This window comes from Gopherus evgoodei, chromosome 6 (assembly GCF_007399415.2).
Source record: "Gopherus evgoodei ecotype Sinaloan lineage chromosome 6, rGopEvg1_v1.p, whole genome shotgun sequence".
Taxonomy (NCBI): domain Eukaryota; kingdom Metazoa; phylum Chordata; order Testudines; family Testudinidae; genus Gopherus; species Gopherus evgoodei.
In genome coordinates, this window is record NC_044327.1 from 5263666 (window position 1) to 5282864 (window position 19199).

Consider the following 19199-nt stretch of genomic DNA (forward strand, 5'->3'; position numbering starts at 1 on the left):
GCCGCCTGCCGGCTGCTGCTCCTGCTGCTGGGCACCTGGGCCCTGGCGGCGGCGGCCCCGCCGTGCTCCCCCGCGCCGCCCAGCGTGGGCTCGGTGCAGGAGCTGGTCCGGCGCGCCGCGGTGGTGATCGAGGGCAAGGTTCTGCCGCGGGAGGCGGCCCGCCGGGCAGGGCTGGGAGAAGCGGGGCTGCCGCAAGGGAGGCGGCCGGAGCAGCCCACTGCCCCCGCGGCCGGGACCCTGCCCCCCTCTCCGCCGCCACCGGCCGCCAGTCCCAAGCCGGCGCCCCCGCCCTGGGTGGTGCGGGTGCGGGTGCACCAGGTGTGGGCGGTGAAGGGCGGCGGGCTGCGGAAGGACTCGCTGCTCTGGCTGCAGGGCGAGCCCGGCTCCGCCTGCGGCCGGCTGAAGGCGGAGAGCCGCTACATCTTCTTCATGGAGCCGCTGGATGCCGGCGCCGCGCTCTTCCAGGCGTCCTCCCCGCCGCTGGAGACCGGCCGCAACCTGAAGCGGGAGGTCAGCAGGGCGCTGTGCCGGGGATGTGGTAAGTGAACCACGCCGTGCGCCTGGAGATGAGGGGTCTGCTGTGCCCTCGGGGGCTTCCTTGGCCGCTGCCCGGGGCTATTTCATATGGCTGGAGATGGCTTCAGAGAGCTGCGTGGGGAGGGTGAAACTTTGTACGCCAGCCCCACTCCCACTTGTGCCATCGGGCGGGCTGGGAGGGAGTCGGTGGTGCTCGGCGGCGGCTGTGTGTGTGAGCTCCGTGCCAGGGAGCCGGGCAGCATGTGCTTTGTCTTTGCAAATTAATGGGAGTTTGTGAGGAGAGACTTCAAAGTGTCACAGTAGCTGGGGTGCTGGTGAGTTATCGATTTCACCAATAAAGGCCTTGGCTGCTTCCCTATCCTCCCTAGAAGTAGGAGGGCTTTGGAGCTTTTGGGGAGTCAAAGCCTGGATGTGTTGCTTAGATTTGTATGTCGTGAGTTTAGTTAATCAGAGGCGATGACTGAGCTTTAGCCCCTGAGCCATGCAGAAGAATTAAGGAGGAGTCCAGTTACAAATCAAGGGATCTGCAAGGTTGGCCTCCCGTCTCTGACTTGCTACGCTCTGGTTTGACAGATCAGATAACTATCTTGGTTACGTTATGTGGACAGCATTTCGGTCCTTGTTGTTCTACTCAGATTGCAATCATCCTGGCAATCCGTTGATTACCTTGTCATAGAAAGGAGGCAAGCTCTTTTCCCAGCCCCTGTGTTACCGCGGCTGCACATGACAACACTCTCTAGATACAAATAAGATCGCCTGGAGCCTATAGAATCCAGCCAGCCAGTGTGAACTGAACTGTTTGGGTTAACTGGATTGTTTTCGATTCTCCACCTTGTCATGTTTCATAACACCGGTAATTTACAGTCTGTCACTCCTCTTTAATTGGAATGTTTCAAGGTGATTCTGTTGTGTGGCTGGGGCGCGAATGGTTGCTAGAGCCCAAGCTGCTAGGATGAGGTGCTTATCAGCTTAGCTCCTGTATTTTTCAACTTTTTTTTTAGTCAGACTTGTTTTTTTTCTCCTCCCTCCCTTTCACCAGGGCAACGTAAAGCTGCCCCAGTGTGCAGAGGGGAGCTGTTCACAGACAGTGGTGCTGAGCACGAGTGAGTGACGTTGGGATTCCCCAGCTCTGGCTGATAGATGTCACTATAAAACAAGGGAAACACTCTTCAGGGACCTGCCTCATTAGCTAACATAAAAAGCTGAATAATACTATACAGCAGCTTGTGTTCTCCTGTTGTAGAGTTTGAAGGCATGCCTGTTTAATCCTCTGTTATAACAACTCTGATATGATTAAATACATACAGAAAGGATTTTGTTTTACCCACAGAATAGGCCCAGCAGAGAACTGCATGTGGAAAGTCTATACTGCTATGAAACTTGTGTGGTAAGAATCACTGTGTAAACCTTCACCCCCAGGATCATTTTGATTCTGAACATTATAACAGTGTCAATGTCTAAAGACATTCAAAATTTCATGTCAATTTCCTGCAAGCCTTCAATGGCTACTTGAAACATAGAATCCATATTATCTCTGCCAGCATGGTTTTATTATTGTGCTCAGAATGGGAAATATTTACGTGAGCATTGTTCTGTGCTTATGCTTTCCAATCATAGCAATTCTGTAGTTGCAGAATAGTTCAAGCAGCTCAAACTATGAGCAATCAGTGAGAAAATAAGGTGATACAAACACCAATTAACATAGTAGTTCAAAACAGTCAAGGATCTTGTTGCTGTTTCTAGTCTATACCCGTGCAATGTGTGTGTATAGTTACAGTATTTGTTTGCAGCCTGCAATTTGGCAAATATAAAGTAAATTATAGGTTACCTTCTTGCTGCATTTGAACTTAATAATATGTCTTGTAATGTCTGCTAATGCATACACATGCTCTTTTACATTTACTTAAGACCTAAATTGTGGAATAAATAAAGCTGCTACTTTGAAATCAAATGCTGCTTCAATTACTCATGTAAGTAACCCAATTCACTTTAATGGAATTGCTCCTAAGAGTAAAAGATAGGGTTGTTCCCTTATTTTTGAAACATTTTCTTTTCTCACTCATATTTATATGGTGCTGCTTCCCACAGTATCCAGGCACTGAAATCCAGAAGAAGGAAGGGCATAGTATTCCATATAGAAGTGAGCTCAGATCTTGTCTTCCTAGGGTTTGGGTAATTGTCTCTGATTCTTAAAAAAATCAATTTTTCTCAGTTCTGTGATGATGGATACAATGTGCAGAAGGCACAGTCATGCAAGGGTCTCTACATCTGGCACTATCTTTGAGTGGAGGACTGGCGTAAATAGTTATTATATGTTTGGTAAATAACAGTGCATAGCACAGAAATAGAATGAAATAGAGGAGGTGGGGAATAAATTATCTGGCTAAGAAGTTACTGAATGATCAGCAAGATTAGCAGGGATGGGAGGAGAATTCCCAGACTTTGTTACCTATACAAATAAACCACAGGAAGTAATATACTGTAGTAATTGTATGGAAATGAAGATGATCTGTACTGGTTTAAAAATGTCAGGCTAATTTAACATAATTTGGGGGTATTGTCTGAAGATCTTTAACTTCCTTTTTGGGAGCAACAGAGGGCCAAATCTTGGCCCCACTGAACTCAGTGGCTAAACTCCCATCAAGTTCAATAGGGTCAGGATTTCTCCCAGAGTTTTTCAGTCTCTGGGTCAGATCCTCAGCTGATGTAAGTTGGCATAGTTCCATTTACTTTAATGGTGCTATACTGTTTTACAACAGCTGAGGAACTGTCCCTCTGTCTTTTTCTTTGACTTCAATTTTGAAAGCTATATTGCTTTCTCTCCTCCTGATCCTGTTCCCAATGAAATCAATAGCAGTTTTCCCATATTACAGTGCAAGAAGGACTGAGTGCCAAGTACTTCTGATTCTTGAAATATTTTGACATTTACTAATATGGGGCCAAACTCTGCTCTTTCTCATCCAAGTAGCCTTTGCTCATGTAAATGCTCCTGTTGCATTCCAGTTGAACTACCCACATGTGTAGTGTCTTGAAGACTGGGCCTCCAGTCTCTAAGACCCAGATTCTCAAAGGTATTTAGGCACCTAATTCTCATGTACAGATTCTGTGAATTTTACTCATATGATTAATTATTACTCATACAAGTTGAATCATTGACTTCAAAGATAAAGACTAACTCACATGAGTAAGGGGGCCACGTTGCCTTCTGTTACAGTAGAGCATACAGTAGTGGGCTAAGCAGGGGAAGAAAGCTCAGTGAGGATCATTTCGCAGCACTCAGTTGGTCTGCTCTGACCCTTGTGAAATGACAAGCCACATGGAACCTCCTGGGTCTGTGCCGATCCCAAGGGATCAACAGGAGACTAATGTCATCTGCATTGAGGCCCTGTGCCTTTGCCTTAGCTGTATACCCCCAATATACTCCCCACTCCCAACTCCCTGTCAACAAGGCTCCAATAGGGCCTTGCTACCAGTTACTTTCCTGGACTATGGCTGGTCTCCTTACAGGGGTATCCCTATCATAAGTTGTTTGATCTTTCCTAGATAACATACCTGGGGCTTGTGGGGAATTAATTGGAGCCCTCAACGTTGAGCCATCTATCCCTCATTCCTCGCCTCCGTCCCTTCCTCCTATGAAGATGCCATAGAATGTCTCCCCAGCTGGGTCTAAGAAAGGGCTGAGATTATGCTGTACATTTATTATGGGGGTACAGTCTGGCCGATGGTTTGCAGAATTGGGCTCTATATGATCTAAGGAATCTCTCTATTTACTTCCTTTTTAAATGTATCCAAGATGACTTTCTATTTGGCCAAATTTTATAAGTAAAGCTAGCGTCTCCTCTTCTTAGTTCTTTTTTTATTTGTTTATTTATTTAGGAAGTTCTAAGGGTTTACAAATCATTGGCATATAAATATCAGAGACAAAACAATAATAATTACAACAGTGAGCTTTTGTTTAGAGAAACATTTTACTATCTTCAATTAGTGGCTACAGTATACAGTAGCTATTTTTCAGTATAATTAAAATGTGTATCAGCTTTGTATTCCTCTTTGTCAGCTGTATGTAGAACTGATTTATCTTACATTCTGAGATACTGTATTCAATTTGTATATAATATATTGCAATCAGCACTTTATATGTGTAATGGCATTTAAAGTATATTGACTATAAGCAGATATGCACATTAAAATACTTCTGTGGGGATTTTCTGTTCAGCATTAAAGAGATTTTTACAAAGCTATATTAAGTGATTAGCATTAAGAATAGCAACAGCCTATATATAAGTATGCACAAATGCAATTTGCCCAAGTAATATGCTGGTCCTCACTAAAAAAATATGTTTAAACACATAAATCATGATGTCTAAAATCATGTGAGTGAAGCACTTACTTTACTGAGAAGTGTAACTTTGTTAGTTTTTATACTGTGGATATTCAATACACACCAAAATAATTTCTCGTCTGAGTTCACTAACTAAAACTGAAATATATTCATATGGGAAAACACCTCAGAATACAAATAGTTTAAAAACACATTTGAAGCTGAGTTAAAAATAGTTGCTTTACTCTTTACTCACACATGGGAGTATATTTTCCTCTTTATACACTAGGTTGCACACACACTAGTCTAGTGGACATTACATACATACCCTGTTATACACAGAGGTTAGATACAATCCCTAAGGCTGTGAATCATTTCAATGAGGTTAACAGCCCTGTCTAAAGAATCAGAATAATACAGTGTACAACTCACTGGCCTATACGTGTTTCTAATTAAATAAAGGAGCAAAGCATATGAATATCTGTCTTGCACTTTAAATATGTTGTCCACTTAACTATTTAAATTGATTCACATTATTGCAATGCCACTTTACACAAGTAGACTGAAGTTAAAAAAAATCAGATTTAAAATGCAAATACCTGGCCCTCCCTGGTACTTATTGTTGTTGTTTTAGCTATTCTTGGAATTACTGAAAATAAACTCTATTAATAATTCATTTTAAATGAGTATATGAATAAATATCAATTTGTGGCTGGATAATAATAATGTGTCTCTTTAAAGAAAAAAGATATACTGGAAATGTTTGTTCAGAGTTCACATGCTTAAATGCTTTGCTGAATCAAGGCCATATTAATTTTTATATATTTAGTTTCTAATTTTTATTTATATATCAACATTACACTTGTATAAAGGATATATTTTATATAAGGTGTACATATATATACACAGGTGGACACATACGCATATCATATATATATATGTACAACAATAATTTCAGGGGTAATCAGGTATTGCAAGGACATTTGAAATCTGATTTTTCTCTTCACTTCAGTCTGTTTGATTCACATTATTCCAGTGACACTTTAAACAATAATAGTACCATATGTAAAGTGTAGGATAGACATTTCTCTCTCTCTCCCTCATATATGATTATCATTTATCATTTTATGGGCAAGTTACATAATAAATATTTAAAGTTAAGTCTTCGCAGTGTATGTCTTCACTAAATGTAGATTAACCTATGACGAGTTAACTAGTGTAAACTCTGATTTTACCGGACAGACTTTAAGAGCCCCATCATTTTGTTATGGAGACTGGAAAATTCTCTCAGCCTGTCTCATGACTGACTGTGCTTTATGCGCCAAAGGCTTACACCCACAGAAAAATTTAGTAACTTGTGTCAAAACTGGTTTAAATCCTCTTTGCAAATTAATGTTTCCTACAGCAGCCTATGACACAAAAGTGGTTCCATGCATAAGAACCGTGATCTGCAAACTCTAGAAAATAATATAATCTGGAGAAATGAGGGCAGTCCAAATACTGTCGGCCAGATAATTATCCCACACACATCTATGGAGGAGACTATAAATAATGGGTTCTTTTGATTATTTATTAACTGAAACATCAACTGGTCAAGCTCAAGTTTGGTTTATCAATCAAAGACTAAAAGCAGCATAAACAGAAAAGGTAAACTCACCAGTACTGGGGCTCTGTCGCTCATCTGGTTCTGAATTATGGCAGTTTCAATGGACCTTTATAGCCAAGGTGTTTTTCCTATATTACAATTTGTGGTTTTAACTAGGTAGCTTAGGATCAGCCAATCAACAGGAAATGTAGACAGTTCCATTTCCATTCATATTATCCTTCATATTACCAGTGACAAAGAATAAAAACAGCTTCAAGCTACTTTGACATGAGTTCAAAACAAGTCTTTAACCCGTTATTATTAAATGTCATATTCTGTCATGCTTGCCTTCATTGTTTTTTCCTTTTATAATGTTCTTACCCACTTACTCTTTTCTTGTGGTTTTCATTACAACTTTATAACTTCTTCTTCCAGTAGTCAGAGTCAGTCACAACCACAGAAACAACTTTAAGCAGGCTGAAAAGATAGGTCGCAGAAAGGTCATTCATTTCCATTCTATAAGCAACAGAAGTGTAACATACTCAAAGTCATATTCACTTTTAGTTCCTGACATAAGCTGTGAGGGGTTCTGGGAGCTCTTAAGCCATGCAGGGCTGTGTGGAATTTGGGGAGGGAGGGCATCTACCAATGTGGTACAACATGCCCTTTGCAACATGGGGGTATACGTCCGTGGAGAAGTGGCAGGCCAGCAGCTTCAAAATATATGGTTCTTTTCAGTAACATGCATTAGAAAGTGTTCAGATTCTGAAAGCAAAGTTATGTTAAATGTATGCCCATGTTTTATTGGGTATATTTGGTCCTCATTCTGCAGCTTTTTCTCAGGTAAAATTCCTGCTGAAATAAAAAATCAGGCCTTTGGTATAATACACAGTCTGCATTTCTATTGCCTGGATTTTCAAAATGCGTGTCATCACAGTATTTGTTTACTGTTTTTAAACATATTTTTATGATGAGTTTTCAAAAAATTGTAACAGTAATACATCTTTTTTATCATGTTATCAACAACTCTGTTTATGGCAACAGCTAGTGTTCCTTTATAAACCACCAATTTTCTATCAGGAACAGTTGTCTGTTTTTTAATGGTTATATGTACATGTTTGCACTTCCTTTGTGCAAAAGAGCATTTGGTGGTATAGAAGAAGGGGATCATATTCAGAACAGTGAATATAGACTCAATTAATTTTTGCAACAGCTGTCCAAAACATATCCAGTCCTTTTACAAGGCCATTCCTTCTCATCTTTCACATTTGTTATTTAACTGTGCTAAGCTGTCTTATTAGTAACTGCTGAAGAACAGTTAATTCTATTGTTTTCAGAGCTGAAAGATATGTAATTATTGAAAATGTACTGACGCTAGATTGCATCTACCAGCGGAACAAATCAGAATGTATTAATATCTGTCATTTAAAATATTTAGCAAAAGCAGCTGCCATAAGGGAGAAACTTTCAATAACAGTTGTGTTTTTTTAGTGATAATTTTTCACAAATAAAATATTTTCTATAGTAATTTTGTAAAGGGGCAGATTTGTTGCCAACTGTATCAGTGATTTAAATCCAGTAGTTTACATGCAGGATATTACTACTGCACCCAAATGAAATATGTTTTACTCCTCATATAATTACTCCACTAGTAATTGCCCTAATCTCATAGCAATGTGCAAATGAAGACACAGACAGAATTCTTCTCCCATTTCAAAAAACAAAAAGAAAAAAAATCCCGCATTTCTAGTGATCACCATGGACTTGGTTTTGCATTGATAACTCATGTGAGTTGATTCACTGAAGTCAGTAGGGCTCCTTGTGTGAGTAAGAGTGAATCGTATAAGTAAGGGTTGCAGAGTTGGGGTCTTCAATGGACATTATTAACAAAAATTCTGGCATGTTATTTTTTTCTGCCACTTGTGGGAATAAATTGAACATGGGTGTAATGTTTTTGCTAAATTTCAATAAACAGTTTGATCAGATAAAGGAGCTCATCCCTGTAGCATTTAAAGCCTGATTCTGCTGCCCTGGAATTTATAGGTGCTTTGCTTGATTCAGCAAAGCACTTCAGCACATGGTTGACTTTAATCATGTGAATAGTCTCAACAATGAGACTAAAGTTAAAGTTAAGCATGTCAATAAATCTTTTTCTGGATAGGGGCCTTAAGCACATTTTGAAGTGCTTTGTTCAGTCAAGGATTTAAACATGCATAAATCCCATTGAAACTCAGTGGAAGGTTTTTGGGTGCTCCAGCTGATGGGCTTTACTAGATACATAGGTTGTGTTGCATTAGAACTCTAAAATATTTGGAAAAAGCTGATCCTGAAAATATTGGGCAAAAATATTTTTTATCAGGTAGGATTTTGAAAGTATTTGAACTTCCAATTTACATTAGGGTCTGCTTGTGTCTTCATTGATGTCAACAGCAAAACTTCCATTGACTTTCACTGGCAGCAGGAACAGCCCCTGAAGTCTAGCGCAAATTGTATAGGAAAATGGAGTGTCCATTTGTGACATATTAATGAACATGAAATTATTTTTCTTCCCATCGCATTTGGAACATTGCGTTGCTCGATCTTTTGGCTTCTGTGTATATTAATTAAGGGACATTTTTGCATTTTATTTTTTTAGATCAAAGGTTTTTCATAATTTTTAATAAATATACATATATTTTAACAGGTGTGTGTGTGTGTATATATATACACAAAGCATAAAATAGCAACAATACAATGTATAGTTCCTGTAAAGTGAGATTATGTTTTACTATGAAACACTAGTCTTCAAAAGGAAAAACATAGTACCTTTCTGTTAATGGTAAGATGAATGATGGTTAAGGTTATTGAAAGTCATCAGTTACCTACCTGCTAGTACACCAGCAGCTGGTGATGAGATCCTGTGACTGAGTTTCCTTTTATATCAATTTGAATAAAAGAAACATGGAGCAAAGATAAGTTAGAGAGTATTTTTCAGAGGCACAGAAAGTTTATGACAAAGTTACTATTTCAGTGGAGCAGTTATGAGGGTTTCAGATGATTAATATTTTCCAAAAGATTGATTAAATATGAAGAGTGATACCTTTTTGCAAGGTGAACAGACCATTCAGTAAAGATTAGGTATTTGACATCGCATTGATAAATACATGGTTCAAATGACCCTGTGTGTCATATTTAAGCAGACATAAATCTTACTAAAAGTGTCAGCATCTGGGAAGCAAGATATTTTCTCACAGACATTCTGAACACTAACAGCATAAGAGGAATAAACACTTCAATAAACATTTGTGCTGAGATTTTCAAAGCCACCTAGGGGATTTGTATGCTCAGTTTTCTTTAGGACTCCCAATGCCTATTAAAAATTAATAGGAATTGTCAATCCTAATCCCTTAGGTATCTTTGAAAATCCTATCCTTATTTGCTAAAGCAGAGAAAAGCGGGAGTGGCTTGCAGGTACATAGTGGCCATGCAACACACTGTTATATGAACACCCCAGTATGACTCTTGACCAGAGGTTGGTTGGATTGTGGGTGCCAAGGAAGAAGGGCTGGAAGGGGAATGTCTCATATAACTCTCTGCTCATGACTGGCTGATATTAGTAGCCACTTTCAGCTCTCCTGACTAGAAGGGACCTCACTGCTTCACAAGGCATTTGTAAGAGGTACAGAAACCAGTTCCTCATCTGGCATAACTTGCAGAGCTCCAATGACTCCAACAGAACTATACTAATTTACACCAGCACAGGATCTGGCCCAGGGAATCCTGGAAGGACATGGTTGTTTTTTCCCCAGAATAAGTGGAAAAAACATAAAGTACAGCAGCAAATAACGTGGATCTTGTTTTGCATTCAAGTATCTTTGTTCATCATGTGTGAAAACCTTGCCCCATTGAGATCAATGGGAGTTTTGCTTTTGACTTCAATGGAATCAGGATTTCAACCCTTCAGTTTATTTGGGATCTTCTGAAGGGTACTTTTCCACTACACTCGTGAATATTTTCATTTATTGACAACAGTTAAAAAGATCAGGAGAAATGTCCTGTCATTTGTACAAAGGAGTGACAATTGTAAGAAAGATAGCTAAAGGGAACAGGAATAATAAATTTAAGGGCAACCTGAATCAGTGGAAACATTGCCTTGAGTATTTTTAAATATAAAATTTAAAAATATTATACAGAAGACTGAACTGGTTTGTTTTTAATATGATGTTTATACATACTAACTTATTTAGGTGTCTAATTATGATCCTGAGAGCAGGTTTGGAAATTGTGGCTATACCGCACTATAGATGAATGTGCAGACAAAATCACTATTGAATAAATTTTCAGAAAGGTCTCCCTTTTGTGGGTACAAGTAGCATCCACAACTTTGATCCCCAGATTGCACTGCATGTGCCTGTCAGAGTGCTTGTGCTACTAATCATCTGATTTCCATGGGACTTAAATGCATGGGAAAAAATTAAGTACATTCTTAAATGCTTTTCTGACTATGGATGCTTGCCTAAATCAGAGCCTTTGAGATCATGTAGAGAAAGAAGTTTCCTTGCCACGCATGGCTAGTTTTTTGTTTGTTTGTGACTCAACCTGGCTGATCATCTCAGGGGTGTGACTCATAGCAAACATTGATAAGAAAGATATTTATAGAAGGAGGACAATATATTTTTCTCATCTTTCTCTTTTGTGCAGGGAATATTTGTTCTCATCACTTCTCTCAAGAAGCTCAATATTTGCGCTAATAATACAGAATAACCATTGACTTTTGTGCAGAGGTATTAATTTCAGAAATCCCTTTGAAATGTCACATTAATTTGTTTAACTTCCAGACCTTGCTTTGGAGGCTCAAAAGAATCTCCTGACCATTCTCAGATGATGTGTGATCACCTTTTGTGTCTCTTAATTAAGGTTTTACAACTTCCTAGCTTTCCCCCTGATCCTGAGTGAATCAATCTACCATAGTGATTTAATGGTCCCTGAACTTTAAAAATGATAACGTAGCTCCACTAGTTTGCATTTTGTTTCAACTAGCACAACTCCAAGTGTATGCTTGTGTGTTCTGATATCTTGAGCCTTGAACATCAGTGAAGCTATTTAAAAATAATTAGTGTGAAAAATCAAATACTAAATATGTGTAGCATGTGATTTTCCAACACTTATAGCTTGATTTACAGTATTTCTTTTTGTTTGTACGTCCTTTTACTTACAGGTAAATATATACACATAAAATACCCAGGTATGGACACAGGCTTTATTATTATATGCAGATAAGAACACAGATACTGTGTTTCTACATAAGAATATACAGGGGCAACTGATGCATATTTATTATACACAGCTGTTTGGTGAAATATTGTTATAAATGAATGAATCTAGAAGAAGCTGAGGTAAAGTTTTTATACACATGTAGGTATATGGGTGTTTGGTGCAGCATGTAGACACTTGGGCAGGCAGGTGTTATGGGAGATTAATTTCTTTCTAGATAGAGGACAGTGTTGCTGTAGCTCAAGGTCATTATATTTTGTTTTTGTTTCTTGCAGGTCATAACTAACTCATTGATAAAGCCCAATGCTTTTCAAACCTGCTTTGTTTCTCTCTTACCCATATTTTGTTTTGCCAGGTTGTAATGGTAAGATTTTCTCTTGTGGTGATATATTTTTCCTGCTGTTATTTAATGTTCAGAAGACATCTTTTCATTTATTGTTTTATAGATTTTGAGGGAGAGTCTGCCACAACATGACACGCTGGCTTTTTTTTTTTTACTTACGTGTATGTCAAAGAGTTTTTTGTGTATGACTAAAATGTTTGGGTTTGTGCACTTTCTCTGAAAATATATATGTTATGACCCAGTTGTCTTTATTCTCTCTAGCAAGGGCTTTGGCTGCTTGAGTTTGTTTTGCTGATGTTGTAGAGTGTGTTTACTTTCCATTAGAACTTCATTTCATGATAGTGAGGCAGCAGTGGTGTGTGAATTCTGGAGCACATTTATCTGAAAGACATCTTTCATGGTACCATGGGATTCTGCTTCCCATATTTTTTTCATGTGCTGTGAGTTATCTATTTTGGCATTACTCAAAGTTGTGTACAAAATGGTCTTAGATATTAGGTCTACCTGCTTTTCTAAGTTTTTACACTTCACTTGCAAATTTGGACTCAGGTTGCTGTATACCTGCCCAGGCAATTCTGATATGCAGTAATCTTGGACCTATTTATAAAAATCTGATTTTTGACGGTTGTCAAGAGTACATGGGATAACCTGCGAAATTATAGACTCGATTAGACTAATTTTGATCCCAGGCAAAATAATTAAAAAGTTGATACAGGAATTGATCAGTAAAGAATTAAAGGATGGAAATATCATTAATGCCAGTCAGAATGGTTTAATGGAAAATAGGTTCTATCAAATTAACTTTGATAGAGATTACAAGTTTGGTTGATAAAAGTAAGTATGTTGACGTAATATATTTAGACTTTTGTTAGGCATTTAACTTAATATTTCATGACATTCTGATTAAAAATAGCACTATACTAAAGCAATGTAGCACATATTAAATGGATTTAAAACTGTGTAACTGATAGATCTCAAAGCCTACTTGTTCATTTGGGAATGATCAGTTAAGGGAGAGTGGAATTTTTGGGGGGTTATAAAACTGTCCTCAGCCCAACATTTTTCAATATTTTTGAATCAATAATCAGTAAGAAACAAAAAATCATTGCTGATAAATTTTGTAAATGACATAAATATTGATGGAATGACAAATAATTACAAGGACAGATCACTGATTCAAAGGGACTTGGATCACTTTAAGATGGATGAAGTCAACCAATATGCATTTGAATACAGCCACATGCAAAGTCACATCTAGGAACAGAAAATATAGGCTATATTTACAAGCGGGAAGGACTATGTCCTGAAAAACAGCGACTTTACAAAGTATCTAGGGGTCATAGTAGACAACCAATGGAACATGAGCTCCCAGTATGATGCTATGACTAAAAGGGCTAATATCCTAAAATGATGAAGATGATGATGATCATCAACATTGTAATGTCTAGGTGCCCCAGTCATGGACTAGGACCCAATTGTGCCAGGCACTGTATACACAGACCAAAAAGACAGTCCCTACCACAAAGAACTTACAGTGTAAGTACAAATAGAGGAATATTGAGTAGGAACAGGGGGCTGATATTACTTCTCCAGGCAGTGTTGGTGAAACAAATACTGGAATAATGTGTCCAGTTCTGTTGTGAACACATTTAAAAGTTTGTTGAAAAATTGGAAATAGCTACAAGAATGTCTTGAGAGCTAAACTTCTCTTCTATAAGGCAAAGAAAAGATTTAATCATGATCTAGAAGTACTTCCACAGAGAGAAGATTTCTGGCAATAAAGGCTCTTTAATCTAGAAATATTCAATGGCTGAAAGTTGAAGCTAAAAAACCTCAAAGTTAAAATAGCAGTAAGGATAATTAATCATTGCAACAAATTACTAACAGATGTAATGGATTATCCATCACTTGAAGTCTGTAAATCAAGACTGGATGTCTTTCTAAAAGCTATGTTCTAATTTAACCACAAGTTATTGGGCTCAGTGAGAAATCATGGGGTGAAATTCTGTGGGATGTGCTATGCAGGAGCTCAGACTAGATTATCACAATGCTTTAAAAACTGTCAATCTACTGTTGAGTGCATTGTTGAAGTGGCCTCAAATTTGAAATCTGAAAGAGTTGATTGAAGTGAGTGTATTCTGCTTGAATCCAGCTATTATCTCATGGATAAAACCAGGCACATACTCTAGTATGTTGACAGTTTTTATGTTGTGAGTTTAATTGACACTGACATATTTTGTATGTGTTTCCAAACACTTAAGATCTCTGTGTGTAGGTCACATCCTTCCCTGTGGTGTTTGAGTGCTCGGCAAAATTGAAAAGTCTTTATTAATGCTATACAGAGACCAGATATGTCTCTTCTATTGTTCTGTCCAGAGGCAGGAAAGATTGGTCACAATCCATTTAACTTTTCTTGTCCCTTTATGTTTTTTTCCTCCATGTCTCCACAACTGTGAAAGCAGATAAAGTGGTGGGTGAGTAGGTTTGATGGGTGTCAGCGAGTGTGTATTATGGGAAGGCTATTTCAAAAGAGGTCTTGCATTTTGTCTTAAAGGTGCTCAGATCAAGTTCATTGTCCTCAGTTCTCCTGCCATGTAGTTCCATATTCTGCTAAAAATTCTATGTGTTTTACTTCTGACTGTTGTGAGTTTCATTGATCCTGTGGGCCATGGCCACCTCTGGCAGTTCTGAAGGAAGAGGAAGTCTGAGGTAACTCAGTCCCAGTCCATTGAGAGCTTGGTCTATGTTAGCTAGAATGGGACAATGGTGTCTGGCCAGCTAAAGGTGTAGGGAAGACATCTTTTCTGCAATGGCTAGTTGGGTGTGTCATATCAAAGAGGAATCTAGGAAAGATCTGAGATAGTGTACTACTGTAATGTGGTGGGGCATCTGCTCTCTGTTGACAATGATGGAATGCTGCTGGCTAGTTCTTCAAAGCATTTCCCTCTACTCACTAGCATCAGTTCGTTCCTTGGGTTTAGCTTCAACCAGCTGCTCCTCATATAGATGCTGAGTTCTGTCAGGCATGGGGATAGCTGGGGAATGGTGTGAATTGTACTTAAGGAGAAGGAGATGTGTTATTGGGGCCAGGATTTCAAAAGTGCTCAACACCCAGCAACTGCTGATGTTTTCCAGGGCACCTGCTGGGTGCTCATTGCTTTTAAGTACGTTGACCATGAGCACCATCTGTATATTTGAGGCAATGGGCCAATATTTTCAAAGGGAGAAGCCTGAAGTTTAAAATGTGTAGTTGCTTAAGCAGTTTGTTTTTTCAGTGTGTTGCCTGCAGCTCCTGTGAACAGCGTGAGTTTGAAGGGCTGGCATTTAGAAAAAAGTACATTCTTGTTTTAAAGGGAGGAGACTTGGTATGGAATTGTGCAGCACAATAAACATGGAGCCACACAATGCCATTTTTTTCACAGAAGAATCTGACTTTTACTTAATTTAACCATCAGTTCTATTCAGGAGAACAAATACACTATTTCACTGAATGAGACGTAAACTAAGAATGGGTAAGAAAAAAAAGAGAAGTGACCTTTTCCACTGCCTTCCTTTATATTGCCATGTTAGTGGTCAGCACTAGCGGGGAGGGCTGCAGTGTAGCAAAGACTGCCACAGTGGTGCAGGCTTTTGCCAATGAGTGTCTGTTGTAACCCAGACTAAAGGAAGAAATTCAACAGTGAAGAGATTTCTAGAAGCACAAGCCTCTCACTTAAAATACAGCAGCATATTGAGCTTTTCTTTTCCCATTAGTATTATTTATCATGTAACTAGATTCCTTGTTAATTTTGTAATTTTTTATCATAATTCTTTGGCATTACTGTATGTTTGAGATGCATTAGAGGCATTCCAATGGTATGACATCTGCCTAAATAACACTGAAAACTGGGATACAGTTAGTAAATAACAAGGAAGTATTAGGTCAGATCTACCTCGGTCATGACTTTTTTCCTGAGTGGATTATCTTAACCCTAGCATTATCTCTCAAATACATAGATAGGGATTGTCAGTCTTTGCTGATTCTCTTGTTTCCACATTCTTCAATTACCATCAGCAGCTTCCTCAGGGACTCTCCTTTTTTTCTTATAAATACCTATGAGTAATTGATGTACTGTTCTTGCCTTTAACTCCTCCACTGTAGCTTCATTAATTTAATGGCTTAATATGACCTATTGTTCCCTTCTGTTTAATTCTGTTAATTTGTTCCAATCTGAAATTAGATTACTGTGCGACAAGATTCCAAAAGCAGCAATGGCAGGATGTAACAAGCACTAGAAAAAGAACCTTGTATTTTATTTGCCATGTTGGTCCCAGGATATTGGGGAGATTGTGGGGGGTGGGTGAGGTAATATCTTGTACTGCAACAATTTCTGTTGGTGAAAGAGCTTGTCACCAAAAGATATTACCTCACCCACCTTGTCTCCCTTGTGTGTTACTCACTTTGCTCTGTAACCCATCTTCCATAGTGTCCTCTTACAGTTTGGGGTCATGTTCATGTGGGGTGCAATTCATAGTTTGATTCTGAAAGATTACCACTCAAAAATATTTTATGTAAAGAAAGTCCCTCCTGTAATAAAGAAAATGTCATCTGATTTTCCAAAAGATACAGTAAATAGAAAATCTAGTTAATACTGTATTGGTTGCACATGCCACAGGAGTATTCTAAAAATGAGAGATGTTTGGCATATATATAATTAGTGAGTTAATAGATAAGGTGCCTACAGATGGTGCTCCAGAATATGCAGCACTGTTCCTAGTTTTTTAGGACGAATAAAACTTTCTTGTTATTGTGCACTGTAAATGGCTCCTGTAAATGTAGAGAAGAACTGCAGGTAAAGAGGTGCAATTGTAAGACACACTGAAAGACTTGCCTATAAACCACAGGGCAGCTTTATGTAATTTGTTTCATGTGTTTATTGTCATAAGATAATTTACTGGTGATTCGATAACCAACCTTAGCCCATTAAAATGTTGCATGAAGGAAGAGTGGCAGCAATACCATAGATAAGGCTGGGCTCTGTTTTTGCATTTAAAGCATGGATTTAAACTTTGTATTGCATGAAAAATGTAGTGTATCCTTCTCCATACATACAGCACACAATCCGTGAGTACAAATTGAATTTTCTGAGGATTTTCCAGTAAATCTGTTAATCAGTTTATGAGTTATAATTAATTAAAAATGGTCCCTCAAAGACAGTTGATATTTTAAGTCTCATGATTTTTCAGGCCTCTCAAGCTTAAAAACTTTTTGCTGCTCCACCAACCTTAAACTTCACTAATTTCTGTCCACTATGATCACACTGCTGTGCATTGTGCTGGTGTTGGGCAGCTGGAGAGAGTCATTAAGGTGTCTCTTTAGGATGCACGCCAACTGTAACTGATTTGGCTTAAGAGCAGTTTTGCCAACTTTGAGTGTTCAAAGATCACAAGTCAGGCCTCCCCAAAAATCAGAAGATTGGTTTAAAAGTCATAACATTTTTAAAAATAATAAATTGGGTTCTTTTTATCTGCCTCCTGAGCTTTTAGAGCCTTTATATGTCATTTGTTCAAGGTTTTCTTAGCAACTAAGAGGCCTAGAAACTTATTTTAAAAAAAAGAAAAGCTAAGATTCTCATGTAATTGCATGATTAGAGGAGCTAGGCTTCTAACAAAAACACAAAGATGGCAAAACTCACAATAAGATTGTGAGTTGTCAGCACTGTTCACCTGTCTAGGAACAGAGAATCATGACTTTAAATAGTCTATCAGTTTGACAAACAAGACAAGGTGAGATTTCCAGCCAGGCCAGAGCATAGTCTTCACTGAGAGAAGACCATATAATCCAAGTACTCAATTAAAACATCTGTAGAATTATAGTGCACTTCATTCTAAATATTTGATACTTAATCACATGATTCCAGGAGCTGAGAATTTAAGGAAAAAAACATTAAATATTGCAAGAATCCTGATTGTAGTTCAAGCTGGTAATGTTGTATTAGTATAACCCACCTGCTGCAGAAGCACAGCACAACTGCATGTTCCCTTCATCCCTAAATAATTGGTTTATGTTGGTTTATGGTTTCAAGGTTCATTAAGGAAAGAAGCCAGAAATTGACTGTTTTTTAAAATGAAAGCTGAGATTCAGTTTAAGAGGTGCCAAAGGCTGAGTCATTTAACCTGGTCCTTGTAGAGTCCCCACCTAGCATGCAGTACCCCTTCCTTATCCTCTCCAATTTATGTTTCCCCAGAAGCCTTTCAGTATTAAAAAATAAAAAAACTTCTATTGTTGAGCCTTTCCATTTTCCTTTGTATCCTTTATACCTATTGGAAGATATAAGATATAAGATCTCATTTGGCAGATTAGAATGTGTTTGCCTAAACCAGATGTCAGTTTTTGAAAAGAAAGTCTAAATATAATACTTTAAACATATTTTGATTTTAAACTTGTTTTTACCTTGTAACATTTCTGATTGGCACATGTTGCCAAATATTTGCTGGAACAATTCCTGTTTCTGGGAAGAAAATTGAAGTAAAATATATTGACTTTTCTTAGAATGCTTCAGAATTTCATCATGACTATTTTCAAGGCTACACACAAACCTGGTGTTAACTACAGTACATGCTATCTGTGGGCTGGATTCTGCAAGCGGATGAGCACTCTGATCTAGCCGAGCACTTAAACACATGCTTAATTTTAAGTCAATGGGGTTACTCACATGCTTAAAGTTAAGCAAGCATGTAAGTGCTTGGTTGGATTGGGACCAAGTGCTAAGTACTTTGCAGGATCAAAACCTATCATGTGTGACAAAGTTCGTCCTCTGCCTTGGTGGGTTCTGCACTTACTGGCGGATTTGCTTGCCTCACAGATTCACCCTGTGGGTTGGGAAACAGCCCAGAGACCTTCCCCTCTGGTAGAAGCCACAGTCCAGGTCAATTCCTCATGTGTTGATCAGTAATTGGGAGGTTTGGGGGAAACCCAGGCCCACCCTCTACTCCTGGTTCCAGCCCAGGGTCCTGTGGACTGCAACTGTCCAGAGTGCCTCCTGGTACAGTTGCACGACAGCTACAACTCCCTGGGCTATTTCCCCATGGCCTCCTCCCAACACCTTCTTTGTTCTCACCGCTGGACTTTCTTTCTGATGTCTGATAACGCTTGTACTTCTCAGTCCTCCAGCAGTATG

At 38.7% G+C, this 19199-nt stretch overlaps 1 protein-coding gene across 3 annotated transcripts in view; it reads left to right on the forward strand.

Annotated features, from left to right (window-relative positions):
- Window positions 1-355: 355 nt before the first annotated feature.
- Window positions 356-19199, forward strand: part of NRG1 (neuregulin 1) — an 843690-nt gene continuing 824846 nt past the window's right edge. For 2 of the 3 annotated variants that reach the window (XM_030566617.1, XM_030566618.1), the window contains exon 1: window positions 356-538. In XM_030566617.1, coding sequence (XP_030422477.1) covers window positions 430-538 — 109 coding nt within the window. In that variant the 5' untranslated portion in view covers window positions 356-429. The remainder of the gene's footprint in view (window positions 539-19199) is intronic. The other variant, XM_030566619.1, reaches the window with a different exon arrangement.